This window comes from Triturus cristatus, chromosome 2_2 (assembly GCF_964204655.1).
Source record: "Triturus cristatus chromosome 2_2, aTriCri1.1, whole genome shotgun sequence".
NCBI lineage: Eukaryota > Metazoa > Chordata > Amphibia > Caudata > Salamandridae > Triturus > Triturus cristatus.
Genome location: NC_140582.1, coordinates 707,584,569 through 707,607,387, shown reverse-complemented (window position 1 = coordinate 707,607,387; position 22,819 = coordinate 707,584,569). Strand labels below are relative to the sequence as shown.

The window sequence follows — 22,819 nt, the reverse complement described above, 5'->3', positions numbered from 1 at the left end:
CCAAAAGAAACATCGCCCAGGCCTGGGGAGCCATTGCCCTCCCACTCTGAAAGATTGGAAAATGAGCATGGACTGGTGCATGTTCCGTGAGAAATCAGTCTACCTGGCTCGGGGCTGTCCTAAGAAATGGTCCCACATATGGGGGTCATGGAATTCATATAGAGGGAGCATTTGTGCCCCACCGCATTCACTAGCTGCTGACGACTTTGTCTTCCCCTTGAAATGTCTTTAATGTGTAAAATGTGCAAAATGGTCTTTATATGAAAACTATTGATGGGATTTATTGTATCAATGTACGTTACGCTGTTGTCGATGATTGTTAATAAAAATGTTTTTAAAAAGAATTAAAAAAAAATATTCTTAGAAAACACACTCACTAGATGATGTTATCAGTGATGTAATTTGAGATGTCATCAGTGATGTCATCTGTGATCTCAGTGACCATGTCATGAGAGATGTAATATGTGAGGTCATAAGCAGTGCATTGCGGGGTTTAAGTTATAGTTAGCTCAGGTAAATATAACTGCTGAATTTAACTGGTTTTGTGAGTGAAATTTGAGCCTAACTATAACGTCCCTGTAACCTTTGGGGTTTTCAGTGAATTTCTAAGGTTTTTTAAAATTCTATTTCCTACTATAACGTCCCTGTAACCTTTGGTTTTTCTTTAAGTGAATTTCTATCGTTTTTTTAACTACTAGGAGTGTTTGCAGAGTGGTGGAGAAAAGGGGCGGGGCCTCCGACCAGCTCTCAGCCATCCTGCTGTGTGGCACTTACTGGAGGTAACAGTAGGGGTTGTTGGCCTCCAAGTACCCTCACCAGCCAAGGTGACTAAACCCCCTAACAAGTTGAGCGCCAGGAGGCCCCTTTGCAGAGTGGTTGAGAAAGAGGGCGGGGCCTCCAGAGACTTCCCCCGGGGGCAACTTTTAAATTTCTCTAAAAACTTTACTAGGGAAAGGGGCCTACGTGGCCCCCCTCCTCGGGTTGGTTTTGGCCCAGAGACCCCATCCCCCAGGGCCCGAACATTTACAAAATGGGGAGGGGGGCTGCATGGCCACCCTCCTCAGGCAAATTTTGGCCCCGCTTTCAGACACAGGGAGCTGTTAAACATGAAGCTCCCTGTGTCTGAAAGCAATTCATCTGTTTCCCTGCTCGCTTGACAGAGAGCAGGGAAAAAAACAAATGCTTCACTTCCAGCAAGCAAGAGCATTTTGCTGCTCTCGCTTGCTGGAAGCAGAGTGTCTGCTATGACTTGGCTGGAGCGGTAAAGCTCCCGCCAAGCAACAGCAAACAGCTACGTACCAGGGTGGTCACCCGGGACATTGCAGGAGCCGGCCCTGGGGGGGTGGCGGTCCCCAGGGCAATCTATGGGTCCAGGATGGGGGGTTGCACAGCCCCCACCTTTGTTGTAGTAGGGCCAGCCCCATGGAGGTGGTGGTCCCCAGGGCCAAGAACGGCCCGGGAAGGGGGCCACGCCACCCCTCTACCATTTTTAAAAATTAATTTAGCCCCACTGATGTGGTAGTCCTCGGGGCCCGGGGAAGGGGGATCTGTGAGGCCACCCATTACACATCAAACAGCCCCGGGGTGGTGGTGGTCCCTGGGGCTGCGCAGAGGGAGGGTGTGTAAGGCCCCCCGCATTAATTTGAACAATAGCCCCAGGGAGGTGGCGGTCTCCGGGGCAGGTCAGTGCCTCGAGACCCCTCTATGACTTATCAATAAGCGCAGAGGAGGTGGTGGTTCCGGAGGCACAGGGGTCTGCAAAACCCCCCATATGTTTATAACTATAACAACTGCATGCCCCCGGGACCTGGCTCATTTAATCTATTAAAAAAACAAGTGAAAATGAGATTACCAAATAGTCTCCTTTCTATCTGATGCAATTATCCATACCACTTTATTCCACTGGTTCCCTACACTCCCTTAGTTGGTCTTATTTCTACTTATGTCTACTGTTACTGCTTGTGTTATTACCCTGTGACTTTTTGTATGTGTTCTGTGTATTTGCTATTATTATGCTGTACAGCGCTACGATTCTAATATTGGTCATGTACGCACTATATAAAACTTCATAACCAAGCAGTCTGCACTTTTCAAGCACTCGTGCTTGTGGTGGCTTCCACCTTGCGGGAGCGAGCAGCGGTGCGCAGGGGCCATCTGTTTGTAATTACCGTGGCTGCGCCGCTGCTCGCTTCCTCAAGGTGGATGCCGCCACAAGCTCGAGTGCATGAATAATGAAGACCGATTCCTAAAGGCCCTCTCCTAGAGAAGCACATGCGCGCTGCCTAAGCGAGACCTAAAAATAACGGATAAAACTGTGTGTATCCTATAGATTTAGTCAACATAAATGAGAAACTTGTGGTGTAATGTGCACCAGTTGGATCAATTTTTCCCAAATTTTCTTTGGGGACCATACTTCTCTGCCCGAAATGCCCACCTCCGAAGAAACACAAATGGCTCTTCCCTCCATTCTGCTGCACTTCAGCTGGCTAGCTGGACAGCAAGCTGGGGGCCTTATGATAAGCACTGGTTCACCTTCACCATCATAAATTTTTAGTGAGCTCCATTTTAAACCACACGGTCCACAGTAAGCAATGCAGTGAAAAAATAAAAGGGTGGAAGGTCAAAGGTGTATTTCCATAAATATGGCATAGGAGAAGTTGATGCCTTGACACCTGCTAACAGCTTTCTTGACAAAATTTTTTTTTTCCCCCAAAACACGGAAGGAACTGAATAAATTCACAACATGAAAAACTAGTTAAGTAAACGATGTAAACGATTTAGAAAGTCTAAAAAAAAAAAATACCCAATTATTCCTTTAAAACATGGTTCAGTAATTCTAAAATGGAAGTCTACCTTAACAAATATGTGTGTTGGAATGAACCGACGAAGCAGCTGATTGGTAAAGCTGGGGAACCGCTGCATTGTGATATTGAGAGATGGTAGCTGCTGATATCCGGCCATCAGAGGGTAGAAATTGTATAACATTTGCTGCTCCGTGTCCGGAAGTATTCGCAATCGCATCTGATTACAAATCAATAAAATAAATATTACATATTTAGGAAACAAATTCTCATAACAATAGAGCGTAGAGTCATAGTCCACATTTATGTTGCAACTATTTTAAACACTTTGCTGACAAACTCAATGCTTAACATATGTTGGGATTCTAGAGTACATGCACCATCGCCTGATATGTCCGCTTATTAGCGGAAACGAGAATCAGGCACTACCAAAGCCAATAGGTCTCTCCAGTAAAAGACCGAGTTATTGACTTTGCCAATGCTTGTTTATGATAGTATTATGGCAGAAAGGGGTATTTTTAATTCACAGTTGAAATATGGCTGATGGTCCCTTTAGAGCGTTACATTAAAAATAAAAAAAGAAGGCGCAAAGCCCGGTGGTACTTTGCAGCTGGCAGACACCATGTGAAATAGCTATAAAACAATAAAAACACAAAACGCAGGGAGTGGGACAGGGAAGCAACGGATGAGTGTGGGTAGGGGAGGGCAGTAAATAAAGAGAGCATGGATGGCCTTGAGCAAAGGCATTTGGAATGCACGAGTCAAAGAAAGGGTGAGGGGGGAGAATGCAGAAAGAGGGCAATGGGGCAGGGATGATAGAAGGAATAAAATGAGGTAAAAACCAAGGAAAGACACACAACCCCATGGAGTGCTAAAATGGAAAGAAAAACAGAGTCCCTGAAGCCGACAGTAGAAGGATACAACTCATCTGAACACTGTGAGCCCCGAAATACAACTGGGCCGGACAAACACAAGAATATGGTAGAAAGTCATGGAATAAAGAGCAGAGACCTATGACAGACACTAGCCATCCAAACACGAGAAAGGGGCTGACCCAAAGCCTGCTCTAAGTACAAGTAATGTATTACTTCTAAAAGAACGTTTCTAAAGGTTAATGCAGACAACTATACGAGTGCCTAACTGGTCAGCTAGCTCACCATACTATTAGCATTCAAGGAAAAAGGAAACCTAAACTCATCCCTATCTTACGATAATTATTTTGTTTTAGCTTTTTATGTGCGTGACTGTATTGCTCTGTATCACAGGGACACCACCGTTTGAATTCTATGCGTCTGCGCCTTTTTACAAAATTGTTTATAAAATTTACAAACAATGGCTATTTGAATTATCATGACAGACCAATACAGACTGAGGCAGAGACGGAAACCAGCACTTTAGCAACAGATATAGACAAATGAGACCGTGGAAGACATTACTCATCTGATGACAACATTTTTGATGGATATTCTACTCCTATACCTTAAAGAGCGGCAGTATGTGGCAGTGGTCCTGCATATACACTGATATCACTGGAAGTGATGATATCATGGATATTATTGTCTTCACCCAGCTATATGTTCTCAATTTTAGAAGAGGAGGACTAAGAGTAGTCCCCAAACTACAGAGGATGCTGGGTATGTAGAATTTACTGAGAAATTAAATATTACCAAAAACACTCATAATGTCAAGTATTGTCTTGCACTAGTGAATAGTTTTCCACTGTGGTTTCCTCATTTAGAAAGAGTCACCAAGAAATCCCTAAAATGCTGCACTCTAGGAGCACAAAAAACAAACCTTGAGACAAAAGCATACTTCAAGTCAGATAGACTAAAAAGGCCTGGTTGTGATATTTCCACTCCAAACACAAATACAAATGTATTGAACGATTGCCGAAAGTACAAGTTACTTACCTTTGGTAACGCTCTTTCTGGTAGATACTCTTACTGGAGATTCCTCACCTTTTGGAATTCTTCCCATGAGCCAGACTGGATCAGGAATTTTCATTTCCTAAGCAATTACTCCTGTGCTCCGGTAAGTGGCATCATCAGACTATGCGGTGGTCTTGCCCCACCGATGTGAGTGACAGCGTGGCACAATATATAGGCACAGCCACTTCTCTAATGATGTTTAAATATGAACTCTTCGGCAACCATAGATATCGCTGCAGCAACAAAGACAATCTACAGGGAGGATAGTGAAAGAATATCCACCAGAAAGAGTGTTACAGAACATAAGTAACTTGTTCTTTTGATGGATAATTTTAACAGCAGATTCCTCACCTTTTGAATAGCTGCTGAATCAGTACCCCCCCTCCCCAAATGTTACACATTGGTTGCACTAAGTGCGCCTACCGTTAGATAACAAGGTGTATGAAAATAATTGCAATAAGGAAGACAGTCTTAAGGGTGAGCACCCTTAAAAAACAGTAGTGCAACAGCTCAAAATGTGTGCACATCAAGAACGTAAGCACCAAAGTAAAGTATCAATGTGGCATAACAAAATGTGCAGGAGGAAAATATATGTAGGTACTTTCAGAAAACTCATCATAAGAGATGACTGAACTAAGAAGGCATGATCAGGAAAACACATTCCGGTTGTGTTGTCCTTCAGGAATTGGGCAGGCATGCGTTTGACAGGAAGGCCTTCAGGGCCAGCTGAATTGCGCCAGACAGATACCGTCTCACTGGTCCACTAGCAAGCAGAGGTCTGTGAACTTAGACTTGCCTATGTGACTTCTCCCCTGCCCAAAGACGATGCATCTATCACCACTGTCAGCTCTAAATGGGGTAAGGAAAAAAGCCACCTGCAAGTCATGTTGGTATCCTTCAGCTACCAACGAAGGTTTGCCTCGTCCGCAGATGCAACCGGAAGACATCCCCAATGCTGAGTCTGCTGAAGCTTAAAGGGTTCCCTGCAGAGTCCACAAGTGCCTAAAGGCATGAGACACCAGCAGGATCCCTGAGGCCAGTGGACCAAGATGCCTCATAAAGATCGGACCTCAACACAGGAACAAGCTTGAAACATCAGGATCATGCCATGAATGCCCCAGACTTGCTGCAAGGGTAAAAAGACTTTACTCCACCATTGCCAGGCCCCTGCCCTATAAAGGGAACCCTGCCCGAAGATCAAATTTCGACTTATTAACAGACAGAAGAGCACAGAAACAGGTGGTTCGCAAACAACTCTGGCAAACCCTCCCTCAGCAGCCAGTTTACTGAGGTACAATAGGAACCCAATGTGTGAAAATGAGTTGCGACCACCAGCCTTTGTAAATATCCAGTGGGTCGAGGTGAGCAGAAGAGCAGGAATATGAACTGAAAGTGTTCTGATCCCTTAATAAACTGGCTGGAATATCTGTGGAACAATAGGACGCACATGAAAGTGCACGTCCTGCAGGTCCAAGGATACCATCCAATCCCCCAGGTCCACAGTAGATAGAATCTGAACTGTTGTCCCTGCGGACGGAAAAGTAGCAGGCCTAGCACAACTAGCTCCTCTGGTGGTAAGCAAGCCTGTTGTAGTAGCCTAAGAACGTCTGATATTGGCGGTGACACTGGCAGGTAAGAGATAGGAAGTTTTCCAAGGAGCGGGCTGTAGCAAAGCTATCTTTAAACTGCTCCAACGGGGAGTTAGCCTTGTCCCCAACAGTTTGGAACCAACAAATGGCATGTGGACGAGGGATATTTGCACTGGAGAAGCCTGTGGCATGCATCTAAGCATGATATTGAATCACAAAAATGATGTCCAAAGGGGGGGGCCAACACAGTATGTGGGTTGCAGACTAGCTGTTAAGAAGTTATTTACCTCCGGCAAAACTCTTTCTGGTGGATTCTCCATCTAACTGCAGATTCCTCACCTCAGAATATTCCCCTTACGCCAGAATGGATCTAGTGATTTTTTTGTACCAGTGCTACTGCGTATAACTAGATATGATGTGGCATTGCGTTAGCCCAAAAACTGGCACCAAAAAGATTAGAGACATTCCTGTGTGCTGACGTCCGTTTCTTTCTTTTCCATACCCTCAGCCCAGAAGCTTGAATAATTGTTGGTACAGTGTGGTGAATACTAATTAGATGTTAAAGGAGGCCACTCCACAGAAAAGGGAGATGCGAGGGCAGAGTGGCATCTACAGTTAGGTAGAGTATCCACCAGAAAGAGAATTAGAAAAGAGAAAATACCTTTTCTTCTAATAGATACTTCTACCCACAGATTCCTCAACTCAGAATAGTTACCAAAGCAGTACCTTATCAAGGAGGAGGGTCTGTGGAGTAGACTCAGTCCACAGAGTCTTGCAGAACTGAGTGGGTGAAGTGTCCCTCACACTAGACCTGGCTGTTAAGGCAGTAGTGCTGTGTTAAAGTAAGCACCGACGGCCACATAGAAGCCTGGCAGGTATTGTTCCTGCGCTTTCACCTTCCAAATGGATGTCCAAATAAAACCCCTAAGTGGCCAGCATTCTTGGGTAAAATAACAAATATTATTATGGGAGATATTTATGTCAATATTGATGATCCAGGCAATCCAATCCAAGTTAACGTCAGGGAAATGTTATTTCTATTTCAATTTAAAATGACAGATAATCTCGATCATATAAGGCAAGACATATGTTCAATATTATCTGTGCTGATAGCGAGCACTGTGAGACACAAATGCCTTTGCAATACCTTGGTCTGACCACTTGGTAATTCCATTGAAGAGGTTAGTAGTTTTTTTATCCGATTGCATAATACAGTATTAATGAAATTACTGAGAAATTGAGGAAAGATTGAAACTAAGGCAATAGCTTTAAATTATCTTCTATGTCTCTCCTAAAAACAAATAAAACATATCTTAATTCTCTGCTTCATTTTTATAACAAAAATCTGACCTCCATTTAGACGAGACGTCAGTGAAAATAGAATTCAAAATCTTTGCTTTAATGATGACTTAAGGGCCATGAAATTCAGTGTTAGTTGTTAAGGAAAAATCTAGCAGAAGGATTATTCCACATAAAACAAATACCTCATATTTCTAACAAAAGAAATCAGCAGCACCTAACATGAGAAGAACAATTTTTGCTGTGATTATGCAATTGAGAGCGGTCAATCTAAATGTAATCAATCGCTGAATCATCTTGGCTCAAAAATAAATAAAATGACAGCAGCGATGGATATTCAAAAAACCCAGTCACACACCGAAGACGCAATTCAGCGGTCTATTAACTATCCTGCACAGATGACTATTACAAAGTGGTCTCAATCTCAGCTCTTAGATGATTATGTACATCAAGCTTTAATCACAAGTACTAAACCATACGGATCTGATCAGGATGTTATTTCTGTCAGACTGCATAAAGCAACTTTTGAAAATATATACTCATGTAAAGGATTTTATGAATGCCTTGCTTGTATCTGGTAAAGTCCCTGATAAACTAAAAAGAGCTTGCATTTGGGCTTAATTAAAAACAAACAAAACAAGAGTGTGGAGACATTTATAGGTTGCTTTCAAAACTGGGTTATTTGTCAAAATTATTGGTGCGGGTAGTTTTTAATCAACTGCCACAATTTTTATTAATGCTAGCAATTTATAATATGTGTTGCAAGCTGAGTTTCACATTGAAATGGTATCGAAAGCTGTTCTGGTCGACCTACATTTGTGTGCTGCCCAAGATACCCCTGGCTGCTTTTATTCTTCTACATCTTTCAGCTGCACTGGACACCAGAAACCGCTAAACCCTACCAATCTCCCTGGAAGAGTTTAGTACTGGTGGCATGGTGTTGGAATGGTTTTATAGTGTATCGACAAAAAGGCCGTTTTGGATCACTATAGATTCAGCGGTTTCTAATACTAAAGAATTCACTTTTGGGATACCCCAGGAATCTGTTTTATCCATGATACTTTTTAACGTACACATGCTTCCACTGGCTTACTTAATTGAATCATTTGTATTGGACCTGTTCCTGTACACAGAAGACACACAAATCCTCTTCATCGCTGATGGAGATTTGTATTTGAGAGTGAAGAACCTTTTAAATTGTCTAGAAAGATCATACCTATGAATAGCAAAAAAAATCAGCGTAAACGAAACAAGACGAAAACTGATTTTTGGCTCTAAATTGAAATTCCCCTGTCTGGGGCCTTTCTTTTGGGCCTTCTTCATTTGGTGAAAAGCCTGCAATTCCAAACTGTGAAAAAACATGAAGTTGGGGAATTTCTTAAAGTGAATCATTCATTTGTTCACACAACCACGGAGGATTCAGATCCTGAAAGAGTTTATTTCTGCAAGGTTAGACTATTGCAACAATTTATTTGGCTCTCCAGCCAAATCGCTAATAAGCTTCAATTTGTGTAAACATTTGGCAGCCATATTGGCTTTAAAGCTACAAAAGGAAATTTCCATCCCTACAGCACCTAAGGCACTACACAAGTTGCCAGTAAAACAAAGAAACATGTTTATCGCTCTGGAGCATAAAGAACTTTCAATAAACCTAAGAGCCATCTTAGATCTGAAAGAGCCTGCTTAGTAGTAATCTCCAAATGTTGTCACTCTACTTTAGGCTGGACAGCCTTTTCAGCCGCAAAGCTACGGCATAAATCCTCTTTACTGCTGTTAAAAAGAAACCTGAACACTTGCCTCTTTTCTACCGATTATCAAGTAGTTCATTGAAAAGTGTAGGTGGTCTGCTTCTTAACCTTTTGGGTTCAGCGCCAAGATACCTCAGGGTGAATGCAGAGTGATATAAATGATAAAAATTAAATAATTAGATTAAAAAAAATAAAACCACCTAAATTGAGAGACCACATCGCCAGTCTAGCAGAGGATAAAACCCACTGCGTCACTGCAGTTCACTTTTCTATAAGGTGCAGCAGTAGAGAATACATTAGATTTACCTTGCTGGCTGATGCCTGAACCACAGAGCGCTCTGTTGTGGGGTGGTGTGTCAAAAAGCTCAGGGCCCCAGCAGCAGATATTTGCCTCACAATGGGGCGACATACTGGTGACACCAGTGTTTCGAATGTGCTGATGCCAAGGTCCTCGTCAAGGTTTTGTTGAATGGCAGCAAGGGCTTCAAAGTAGGAAGGCCAGATTGCAATATTTTTGTAAGCACATTTTTTTTGGTCTCCTCAGTAGGTGACCCTAGTTCTAGCACCTCCGTAGCACTGCTGTCAACCACTGAAAAGCACTTTCTTTAACCGGGGCCAGAATAGGGCACCCAATTCAGATTCAGGGAATGTAGCAAGGCCAAAAGCTTCCAGGAAGTTCAAAGGCAGATCAAAATCAGTATAGTGAGGAAGTAACAAGTTCTCCTCCTCCCCACCATTATCATCATCGTAGACATGGAGCATTCTGAAGGTTTTGAATTGCATCGGAATTGGAATCAAAACCAAATCTAGCATCAGGTTTCAATCTGAAACTGATGCCTCTGGAGCGGGGGACAGTGCCGAACCAGAGTGACCTCTGGCAAAACAGTGGACATGTGGTCTGCAGTCAACAGGGGGCCAGGCAGAGGCCAAATGGGGTCCGTTGACATCAGGTCAAGCTCTGACAAGGTATCAGAGGCAAAAGTCATGATGGTCCATAATGAAAGAATAAGTTATGTACCTTCAGTAGCACATTTTTGGGTGGTTAAAATACCTACCTGCAAATTCCTCATCTTGTGAATATCCCATGCATCAGCTTACACAGGACATGTTTTGATTGTTCTTACAAGCAGGTAGGGGGCACCTACTTCAATAGGGCTCTGCATACTGCACCGCGAGACATCACTGGAGTCATAAACCACCCCCACTGTCATACCGACATCAGTTTCTATCCTTTTATGCCGTGCCTTTGACGAAAACGGATGGAACGAACATTAAAAAAAATATAGGTGCAGTTTTTATAATAGTAAAGATATAAATTAACAAATGAGCAGGATTGTTTGATCTATCCAGACATGCAACAAGGTGGAGGGCCGTCAGTGAGGAATTTGCAGGTGGATACTGTATCCACCAGAAAAAGTGTTATGAAAGGAAAGTAACTTGTTCTTCTGATGGATACATCTGCCTGCAGATTCCTCACCTTTTGGATACATTCCTTAAGCAGTCCCACACCCGAGGTAGGCACATGTCTGTGTATGTTTAACCACAATGAGTAAGGGGCATCAAAAGGGAGGGCGGAAGAACATTATATTCTGTATTAAATATACCTTGGAGAAAGACCAGATCCAGTAGTTTTGTATAAAAATACTTTCCCCATCCAGGTAAGATGGTACCACCAATGCAGACTCAAACTCATGAGTATGAGGGAGTTCTTGATCAATTATAATTCCTGGATAATTGCAGGAATCCAGAGAATAATATCTTAGGGTAACCCAAAAGGATATCCCCTTATTATTATGTACCCCTGGTATGCTTAAAAGAACTATGCTGGATGTTTATGTTATTGACAGATCTCAGAGCAAGGCTTGTGGAAGATAAATTGTTTTGCAAAAAGTGTCTATTTGTTTGGAATCACAGTAGGGAGAAAAATAATTCTGCTGGTGGACATTTGCAGCATCAGACTCTTCAGAGTGGGAGGTTGTGAAATAAAGTCAGGGTGGTCAGGCACAGGGCAATGGTGACGGGCAACCAGTCAATTAATGGGAGGTCTTGAACAAGGCTTAGCTCAGGTGCCCAGAAGAAAGTTAGTAAGTATCTCATTGAATGGCAACCAAAGCTCAGTTGGAGCCTGCCCAGGCTGGAGATCTTATGTTAAAATGTTCGTTTTGACATCCATGGTTGCATTACTAGGGCAAAAGAGGTGTTTTCCTCTGCGACAGGATCCAGGGGAGACACCAGGCCACTATTTGTGTAAATATCAAGCCCACTGGCTTCTTGAAGCTCTTCGTACCAATTGTCTTCCTCATATTGGGGAACAAAATCACCCCTTTCATTATTGTTATCATTCTCTCATTCTCAGAGTCTGTGGCAACCATGTGGTAAGAGCAAGATATCACAGTCATCAGATGTCAAGGAATGCTCCTTCACAACTGCTTGGTGTCAGACTGCCAGCTGCTGGGGAGCAGCCTGTGGGCCTCGGGGTATGGTGTGATTGCTGGGAAGCCTCACTTGGATGGCAAAGTTGGTGGAGGGCTCCTGCTCTCAGAATATTCTTGTGGTGACTGGACCTTCACTGGTACTTGTGCCAAAGGTGAGCCCCCAGTACTTTGAGAAGGATTCAAGAAGAGTGGCCCTGGGGAGTCCTGAGGGACTGGGCAGAGACAATGCGCAGCCTGGTGTAAATGGTGGTTTCCCAGCCCGCACATCCTCACTCCCTGCAGACTGACTCGATGTTTGGGGAGCCTTTAGTTTGCCCTCCGTTGAGGGGGCACACCTCCTGGTGCTGTAGGATCTGGCTGTGTCAAGCGCGCAAGCTCCTGGACCATTGCTGTAGGGGTGCTGCACACGGGCGCTGTGTGCTCTGCCGATCCACCCCACCGCTGTGATTGTTATTGGCTGTGGGTTGGCCTGGCACCTCAGGGACATGGGGGCTTGTTGCCCTGTTACTACCACTGCCTGAAGAACATTGGGCGTTGGTGAAGCTTGGTCTTGAATTGAGTCCCAACATTTTGGCTCTGGCTGCCTGTCCTGCAGGCGAGTGACCAACTTCAGGGACAGTGGGAGATGCTGTGCTGGGAGGGACTTCCCGGCACCCAGTTATGGCCCCCCCCTGCCCAGCATGTGTTGACTGTCACCATTGGTGAATTGTAGCCAGAGGGTGGATCTATGTGAATGATTCACCTGAGTACACCTAGAAAGACCGCATTGTATGTCAACAAGGATTAGCTGAGGAATTCTGGTGCTGGGGAGCCTGTGAGGTACATGTCAAAGCCTACTTATATCCTGTACTGATGGCCTGGGGCCAGTAGGGGACAGCTTCTCTGTACTCTGCAACACGTTGGCTGGTTAGCTACCCCAACTATATCTGCATCGTGCAGCAGCAAAGGATAACTTGCCAAGGTGAAGCAAAATCTCACAGCCATGGAAATCCAGTACATGTTGCTGTACCATGCAAAATTAAAGGTCATATTCCATGGAAGGGTACTGATTTTTGCTTAGCAATGTGCTCAGGAAAGGCAGCTGCTTCCCAGAGATGCACTGACCAGGCACAAGGTGGGAGATGGGACTGTTGCCGCAATAACTGCATGGTCTTAGGTAAGGTGACGGCTGCACAGACAGTGACGTGTGCAGCCGTCACCTTACCTAAGGCCATGAAGTTGTGGAGGGTCCCGATCTCGAAGTGTGGGGGCCGGTGAGGCTGGCTGATCTCCATGGACACCGAGGGTGACGGATGGTGGGCTGGCGAACTCTACTTAATATTTTCAAGGCAAAGTATCCTACCAGGGTTTCTGTCCGATGAACTGAATTCTTGAGTTGGGAGTTTTTGGAGATGTTTTGGATCTTGCAAAGATTGGGGTGACAGATGCTTCTAAGTAGGAAGTGGGGAAGTTGGTTTGTTGGGACAGTTTCATGTAGCCATCAACACTGGGGGAATGTTTAGGCCACTATATTTCACTACTTATTTTGAGTCACATCAGAGATGGGCACCACACAGAAGTAATATAAAATCATAACCTGGAATGCCAACAGGCTCTTAAATAAAATTAAAAGAGGGGTTGTTATATCCTATGTTAGGTGCCACTCCCTGGACATCCTGGATTTTTGCAAGAAGCTCATTTACTGGGTATCAACTGTGGGTTCTAGAAACGGCACAGATATATGCGAGTGTACCATGCACTGTTTACCAGAAATTCCTGAGGCACAGCTATCCTCTTACACCAACCCTTCTCCTTAGTAGTGTCAAGGGCACACTTGGATAGAATGGATCGCAATGTGTTGTTGGTGGGTTGATGAATGGAGCCTCATGGATTTTGTGCAATATCTATGCACCCCTTTCCTTGGTACACGTGACGTTGGAGATAATCACTAAAATTCTCTTGAATGCTTCGGCTGCTATGTTAGTTGTACATGGGAATTTGAATGCGATCCACTGTAAGGAGCAAGATGTGGACTCTCCCGCTCAGTTAACCAGGTCACCACTGCTAACCAAATGGGTGGGCTCTCTGCGACTGAACACAGTGAGTCTGACAAGCGTGGCATCCTTCCAGGAGGCAGTACACACGCTAGTTAGTGCAGCATACATGTAATTTCCATTAGGACTATATATTTGTTCCGACAGCACACTTGGGCTCCACAGTCAAGACTAATATCCTATTGAGAGGTCTATTGGACCATTATCCCGTTGAGGTACAGCTACCTCGGCTGCAGTGGGACACCATAGTTGTCTGGCGCCTAATGCATGGTGGCTGAAAGACAAGACAACTGTAGATTACCTAAGGGACACCGTTGCTGAATACTCCTACTTCAATACTTTTTTGGTTACGTCCATGGGTGTCCACTGGGGGGTTTTAAGGTGGTTTTCTATGGGCAAGGCTTCTCCTGTGTTAAGAGAAGAATAAGAGATAGAGAGAGATTGTGGAACTCGAAAACGAGATGTGGAACCTATAGTACAAGGACAGAATGGGGCGGCCTGACCTGAAGGAGAAATGGCTTGCGCAACTTCATGACATGCTTAAACACAAACTACCTGACCCGGCGAAGCTGGCCTGTGAAATCTCTCGATATAGAGTGCATGGGTTTGACAACAAAATGAAATTAAATGAAAAAGAAATGTATAAAGCGCAAACCAATTACCCGAGGGTGTCAAGGCGCTTACTCATCAGAACAAACCAATGTCGTAAGATCTTGACACATGGTTAGAGGTTATACAACCATGTCTTCAGTGCCTTCCTGAATGCCAACAGGTGAGTCTCGTCCTTCAATCTCTGTGGGAGAGAGTTCCAGATTCCAGTTGTCCCAACCAAAACGCTTCTACCACACCAAGCACTTTTCTTGAACCTAGGGATCACCAGCTTGTGAGATTGAGCTGAGCGTAGCGGATGTGCAGGGACATACAGGCAAAAGGTTTGCTTGAAAAAGACTGGCCCTATATCATGAGTTGCTTTAAATGCTATTCACAAGGCTTTAAACTCAATGAGTCTCTTCACTGGTAGCCAGTGCAATTCTTTTAAGGCAGCGGTGGCCAATTTATGCTTAGGAATATTCAACAAAAGACGGGCAGCAGCATTTTGTACGATCTGAAATTTAGTCAGGCATTTAGACCTGAGATTGACGAACAGATCGTTGCAATAATCGTCTCTGGATAGGACCAAATCTGTGATCAACAGCTTATGTAACTCAGCAGGAATGAACAGAAGAATCTTTCTCAATAATTTCGACATATGGAAAGATGCTGAGGTGACCTGGTTCACATGACCTTCAAATGTGAGCTTTGAGTCAAAGGTGATGCCTAGGTTTTTTACTTTATTTCAAGGGGTGGGCAGAGAGCCCAGCTCCAATGGCCAGAAAGTAGGGGACCAAAAGGTGGTTTTGCTACTGAAGAGCAACACCTCGGTTTTGTTGGAATTCAACTTCAAGCAGTTGGTTGCCATCCAGTCTCCGACTTGACGGAGGCAGGTGTAGAACTGAGCTGCCATATCTGATGGTGTCCCTGTCACCGACACCACAATTTGGGTGTGATCAGCATAGGATATTGCTGAGAAACCCAATGATCTTATCAGCTGCGCCAATGGGGCCACAAATGTTCAAAAGGGTGGGAGCCCTGAGGGACCCCGCAAGGAAGTGTAAAATTCTGTCACTTAAGTTCCGAAAGCGCAACGAATTGTTTCTAGTCAGACAGAAAAGATCTAAGCAGAGAGAGAGCTTTTTCTTTGATGCCCATCCTCTCAAGGCATTCCAGTAATTATATATGATTAAAAGTGTCAAATGCAGCAGAAAGATCAAGCAGCACAAGTGCTGCACTACCCCCTGCATCGACTGCCTGTCTGATCTGTTCTGATGCAGATATCAGTGCCAGTTCCGTGCTGTGGTGTTTCCAGAAACCAAACTGGATGGCATCCAGGAAAGCATTTGTCTCAATATATTCAGATAATGCTGTGTTCATGGCCGCCCAACTTAGCTGGTAGTGGTAGTCTGGAAATTGGTCGGTGCAGTGTAGGAGCAAGCTCCTACACTGCTTGTCCTTAAGGGAGGCGTCTGAAGGCATAAAGTATGGTTAATCTAAATTCTAACAATAGGATTGTACGTGATAAAAGGGTAAGTCATCTATGCCTTTCATTCCAATTAACTTGTGTCACAGTTTTAGGTACCTCGCATGTCAAAACAGTGTGCAAGAGAACATGCTATTACGTCAGATTGACAGGTAAGACTGGACATAAAAAGTTCACCAGAATTGAGGCTACCAACTTGAATAACAATGTAACTTGACCGATTTAAAGAAAAAACTAATTCATCACAACTTTTAAAGTCCCTTTTGTGGGGCTTGGATACAAAAGATACCTAAAAACAGTTGTATTTTCAGCTTTCTTATCTACTACCTGATCTCAATGCTTTGCTTTTTTCTGCAATCACTGTGTAGCCTGAGATGATGGTGAACTAGATAATTACCTCCCACAGATAGTTTTATTCATGCTTAGAAATACAGCATCGTTAGCATAAAGAAGTTACTTTAAAACACTATGTTTCCATGGATAAAACACGTTATGTTTGTCCCTGTGAATAACAGCAGCTTGGGGCTTTACCTAAAACATTTTTTAAAACTAATCCTCTGAATGCAGTCTGACAAGATCTCTAGGTATTATTGACCTCATTGGAATACTGGAACTTAATTACACCACCGGTGGTCAGAAATGTCTGTAGCAATTGGATCCATTCAGGAAAGTAAAACGTGAACACAATGCATTTACCAATCTCTCACAGAAGTCTCAAGACGTTGGTGGGTGGCATGAGAAGGAACCATCATGCAACTGACCTGATCAGTCACCAGATGTTGGAAAACATCAGGCATCATCATAAATTCATGTTGACTTTATTGAATAAACTACTAGCTAATTCAAATAATCTATAGTGTTTGCATTACAAAAATATTTTGTAATTAGAAGTGTACATTTTTTTCCTTACGGCTCTAATTCAGATGTATCCTATCCCCTCTTAAAAACACAAATATTGTTGCTTCTTTTCATAAGGACTTTAAGATTTTATATGGCAATAATCAAATAAAAAACATGGGAAAGCAAAAAAGTCACTGATTAAACCATCTTAACCACTGCGAATTAGTGTGTATTCCAAACCATCAATTGTGTTGCTTTTTTAAATAAGCCTTGGTCCTGCTACCATTAGGAACTGCCCATCCCATACTGCTAGAACAGGTCTCCTGGGAAAGCAAACACAAGGAAATCTAGACCGCTTTCAGTCATTTTGGGCCTCATTAATCTGAACCACTGATAATTATTATGTATGGATGTATTTAATAACATTGTTTTTTTAGCTCATCTGTGGCTTTCCAGACGGGAACCAACTGTAGGAAAATCAGCCTTTGTACCACTTCAATAGGCATTGTCAAGCCCAAACTGCTGGGCAACGTTCCCCCGCAGCAGGAACCACTTTTGTTTGAAACCCCTTAGTAGCTGATAAAAGTCTTGATATGTCAAAGTAATTCTTCATTTATAATAACATTTAGACAGCATGATCACCACATAATGATAAGGGAAGCAAATGTCACCAATTGATCATGTTTTATATTTGGGTAGAGGTCCTAAAACTAAATTAATTAAGAAACAATAAGAATTAATGAATATTCTCTTTCATCAGGAATCCTATATTCCACAGGTGGTTTAAGCCAAAATCTCACGTCATCTCCTTCAGTAAATAACACGTCATGACAATGAGCAAATCAATCGTTTCTATGTGGTCCCTCACTTTTAAGACCAAAAGTAACATCAAAACATTGTGCAACAAAGTATTGATCAGGAAAAGATCCGGGTTCTAGTCGAACACCTACACAATTAGGATTCCAACAGTATTAGGGCTAACGGCCATAGAACATTTTGAAACCTCTAAGTCAAATAGCAATCCACTTCCCACGTATAATTCAAGTAGATGGGATATCATTCAAAGAACACAATTTCTACATTGTACCGACTACCCCACATACATGCCTCACAAAGAAGAAACCAGCTAGCTCTTAATCACTATATTGTTAAATAGAATAGCTTTTTGGTATCTTAGCTTGAATTAGATATTTATGTTATGATGAGTGTCTAACTGTTAAGACTATAAACCAAAAAATATAAGCAGTGGCCTTTACACTCATAAGATTGAGTAGAAGATGGAACAAAGCTAGTCTTGGAAAAAAACATCTGTAGTCTGAACAACCAATGATTCAGGACTCAAACATAAAAGAATAAACATCAGAGGCAGGAAGGGGAGCTTTAAGGCTAATGAGATGAAACAAAAACAACCTCTCAAGATTACAAAAACTACATCCCACATACCTTCCTTAAAGGCAGCAAAGGTTCAGCTATAGTCTTAGTTTGCCACAGTTTATCCCAAACAAAGAAAAAGCAAGGAGCATAAAACGAATATAGATTTAAAAAACATACTTGATTCACATTACTAGCAGACAGATTCTGGCCTACACGTGTTTCCAAATGCCTAAAGCTTCATTGTTTCTTCTGAGCCTCACTTAACTTGTGTAGTATTTTAATTCTGCATTCTGCATGGTACACGCCCACTGAAGTCACAGAATGCCCATCCTACTTGTGAGAAGCAGATAGGTGCAGGGAAGTGTAACTTCCAGGCCATTTCCAAATTTGTAGCATATTCACATTGACAATCATTTTACTTGAAGCTAGAGATTCTGTTCTAGGAAATGTGTTTGTGTTATGTTTATGTTATGTTTAGTTACGTTTGGTCATGTTTTGCTGAGTTTAGCTTAGTTATGTTTAGTTTTGTTATGATTAGTTTCGTTATTATTACTTTAGTTATGTTTAGATACATTATGTTAAATTTAGTTATGTTATGTGTATTTGTAAAATGTGCTACTCACTTGGTAGGGTATCCTAGGGCTGAAGCTGTACTGGCCAGGCCAGGCCAGGAGTGGGGCTAGGTGAAGAGCCAGGTCTTCAGTTTCGTGTGGAATTTTAAGAACTTAGGAGGCAGCTTTGAGATTGTTCTAGGCTTTAGGAGAAGGCACAACTGCAGATCTGGTTCTGCGTGTGCAGGGACTTTGTAAGAGTAGGAGACCAATTTGGCAGAGTTTTCTAGTAGGTTTGTGGATGTTTACTTTTTCTTTATGTACTTGGTTCCAATGTTGTGTAAGGCTTTGTATTTGTGGATGAGAAATGTATTTTAAGATTGCTCGTTTGTTGATTGTGAGAAAGTGGAGCTCTTTGAGGTGCATGGAGATACAAGTGTGGGGCGGGAGGTTGAGGGTGAGCCTGGCTGCTGAGTTTTGTATAGTCAGGCGTCTTCTGGTCAGTTGAGCGTTGATACCAGCATAGAGTGCTGTAAAAAGAATGGACCCCCCAAAGTCTTAGATGAACTTTTCCTTTATTAAGTAAGATTCTCCAGAGACCCCATCCACCAGTGGTCCATCCTGTTCCACTCTAGCTAGCCGCTCTCTCAAAAGGAGCATCAACATTCTCAGCTGGGTTGGTGATACACAGTTCTCATTCTATATTGAAAGTTCTACATCACGTGCACATGCCACATACCTCCCCCACAATAGCAAATGAGGTAAGAAGCAATTAATACATATTTCCAAAATAGCAAATTATATATAGGCATTACTTCATAACAAATTGTAAAAGAGGTATAAGAATTTACACAAAATCTTGTAAATGAGCAGGCCTCTTAAACACACACGCCCACTCTTCCTTTTAGACAACAAAAAAATCCCTTTTGTCTTCAATTGTACTTGCACTCTACCTTTCGCAGATGGCCTATATAGCAACTCTTTGGAGCTTTTACCAGAACCAACACCATTCTTACCGGAGTCCACACAAGAAGCTTTCTTCCAAAACGCAACCCTAACAAGGTTCCAAATACGATGATCCTCTGTCTTCACAGCATTACGAAAGAGCTTGGTAACTCTTATAGGCTGACTAAACTGATCTAAAAACCAACCTTCCTTGTTTCTTTTTTTTATTTCCACCCAATCCAAACTTAGAGCTCTTTACATCCATCCTTGTATCAAAGCCTTTCTTCCTTTTACAAAAAACACTTTTCTCCTTCATTACCCATTTCTCCCATTCATGTTTAATTATGTCATCCACAGTTATGCATTTAGCACCTTTAAACTTGTTCACCCATGCTGGACTTGCCATGTTGTTGGGAAATCTCTTTTTCAACAATAAGAAAGGAGTGACATCCGTTGGTGAGTGAGGAGTCAGCCGGTACATGCAAACCTTCCTTTTCACCTCTTCCATCCAATTTAGACCATTAGCTAAAGCTTGCTGCAAGCAATCTTTGAATACTTTGTTAAAGCATTCGATCATACCATTTCCTTCCGGATGGTATAGAGCTGCCTTCCTATGTTGAATGCCTCTTTGTAACAAAAACTCTTCCATAGCATTCAAGGTCAGTTGGACCCCATTGTCAGTCAGTAAGGAAACTGGAAACCCTTCTCTTTCAAATAACTCTTCCAAAAACAAGATGACATCACGAGTCTCCAAAGAATTTACAACTTTCACTTCAGGCCACCTTGAGTACATGTTGATTAATGTTATTACACATTTTTCGCTACCTGACGCCTTAATGGGTCTTACGATATCAAGGGCTAAATCAATCCATGGACCAGTAGTCAAATCTCGAATGATCATGGGTTGCGTTCTACATTTCAGAATCTTATTACATTTTCCACACTCAAAACAATCACGAACAACCCTCTCAATCAAAATGTCCGTTCCCTGCCACCAATAACTTTCCCTTATTCTCTCCTTAGTCTTGGAAATTCCGGGATGGATTTCATGAGCCCCCCCCAATCAAACGCAATCTTACACTCTCAGGTGGGATTAACCTGCCTCCTCTCATCACCAGACCATCTTCCACATAAAGTTCATCTTTCACTTGGTAAAACCCTTCAAGTTCATCACTACCTTTGTCACTTCCAGTCCATCCATCCCTAATCCTGCACATAACATTTTTCAACTGAGCATCCTCTTCCAAAGCACACTTCCATTCCTCCTCATGGACAACACCATCTGAAACCAAACAGATACTAACAGCCTCATCCACAAATTCATCTTCCATGCCACAATTACCTTCCTCACCAATCTCATTCACATGTAATCTTGGACAACCGTCGGCAGTTATGTTCATCACACCAGGTACATATGAAATTATGAACTCATATTCCTGTAAAGCTACGACCCATCTTCTTATTCTACTGGATATAGCATGAATACCTTTATTACAAAAAACCTCACCATTGGTTTGTGATTCCGTTTTAATTTCAAAAACAAGACCCCACAAAAAGTTCTCCGATATATTGCCAAAGCCTCCTTTTCAATTACCGGAGAATTCTGTTCCGCTCAACGTAATGATCTAGATAGGAACAAAATTGTATTCAACTTACCCTCAACAACTTGTTCAAGAACAGTCCCTTTGCACTAGTATCCATTCTCAGCACTGTCTTCACACCGGGCTGGAAACTACACAACCTTGCAGCACTGAACAAGCCTTCTTTATCTGCACAAATTCTTTCTCACATTCCTCAGACCATTTAAATTCCACACCTTTCTTTAATAACTTTTGCATACTATTGCAACCCTCCGCAAAATCTGGAATACATTTACTGTAAAATTCAGCAGTTCCTAAGAACTTCGCCAATTCTTATTTGGAGCTGGGAATTGGCATGCTGTTGATAACCTTGACTAGTTAAGTGGAAATCATTGATTTCACAACCTGCAGAGTCCTTTTTCTAATCACCCCCATTATGGTTTCAGATAACCTCCACACATGCTTGCGGATGCTCACAGCCTGGCTGTGCTTTCTGTTCCTCGAGTACGACAAGGAGAGCAGGTGCAGAGATGGGGGACCTGGAAGCTAGGTCCGTGTTTGCACCCACCCCGACGTGCCCTTCCCACCCTCCCCGCACCCTCCTCACATCCCGCAAGCCATGCCGGCCGCCACTGCTTTGCCGTGGTTATCACCATAATGCTTTCCTTGTTTTATCCAAAACACAGTCTAACATGAATTGATCACCTAGTCTTTCATCCAACGTGGAGCCAAAGTTTCAGGTCGAAGCCAGTTTCCTGAGGGCTGAAATATATGCTCCTACTGATTCTCCATCATACTGCATCCTCCTTCCGAAGTAACACTCCAAAACAGTACTCAATTTATGCAAATATTCCAAATCAAGCTTTTTCATGCATATTTCCTTATTACTGAGATTATTGGCTTCCTCTGTTGGTAAATCAAGCAAGTGTTTAAACACCTCTTGACCTTCCGCCCCTAAACATTGCATTAATAAAGAGATTTGCTCTCCGAATTTAGGGACATGCCACACACTCTAGCATAATGCATGAAAACCCTTTTCCACTTTTGCCAAGATAATATAGGCCCGCCAGGGGAAGGAAGAAAAAATGGAGGAGCAGTAACATTCTGCACTACAACAGCCAATTAAAATACACTATTACTAGAGAAACTGATTAAATTGATAAGCATTAATCCAAATTAGTCGAGATAAGGACTGTCAATAAATGTACCTTTTGTGGTATACACAGCTGTGCACATCAGTGTTAAGGCATGCACCAATGGGACAAAGAGCTGTGCACATCAGCATTGTAAAATGCTATGCGCGTATACTTCATAAAGGTGTGCACATCAGAGTGGAAATGCATGCATCAGTAACCGAAGGACACTCTTGGTAATCATGTAAACAAGATGTGCACACCAGCGTTTCAACGACGATACGTGCACTGCAAAACATTAACTGGCACTTAAATAAGCTGTGAGCATCAGCGTTGGAGTGCCACCGCATACATCAAGCTCACAAAGGGCTCTAGGAAGAACTTTGCCACTCAACGTGAAAGGTGAGAAGTGTGCGCATCACTGCGCGTTCCAGCCTAATTCAAGATGGGTGCTGCGACGTACGACGTCACTGCATATTCAGAACA

General features: G+C 42.8%; 1 protein-coding gene across 2 annotated transcripts in view; it reads right to left on the bottom strand.

Moving 5' to 3' along the window:
- Positions 1 to 22,819, bottom strand: part of TRAPPC11 (trafficking protein particle complex subunit 11) — a 626,226-nt gene that overhangs the window by 8,908 nt on the left and 594,499 nt on the right. For both annotated transcript variants that reach the window (XM_085641890.1, XM_085641891.1), the window contains exon 29: positions 2,854 to 3,021. In XM_085641890.1, the coding sequence (XP_085498016.1) occupies positions 2,854 to 3,021 (168 nt within the window). The remainder of the gene's footprint in view (positions 1 to 2,853; positions 3,022 to 22,819) is intronic.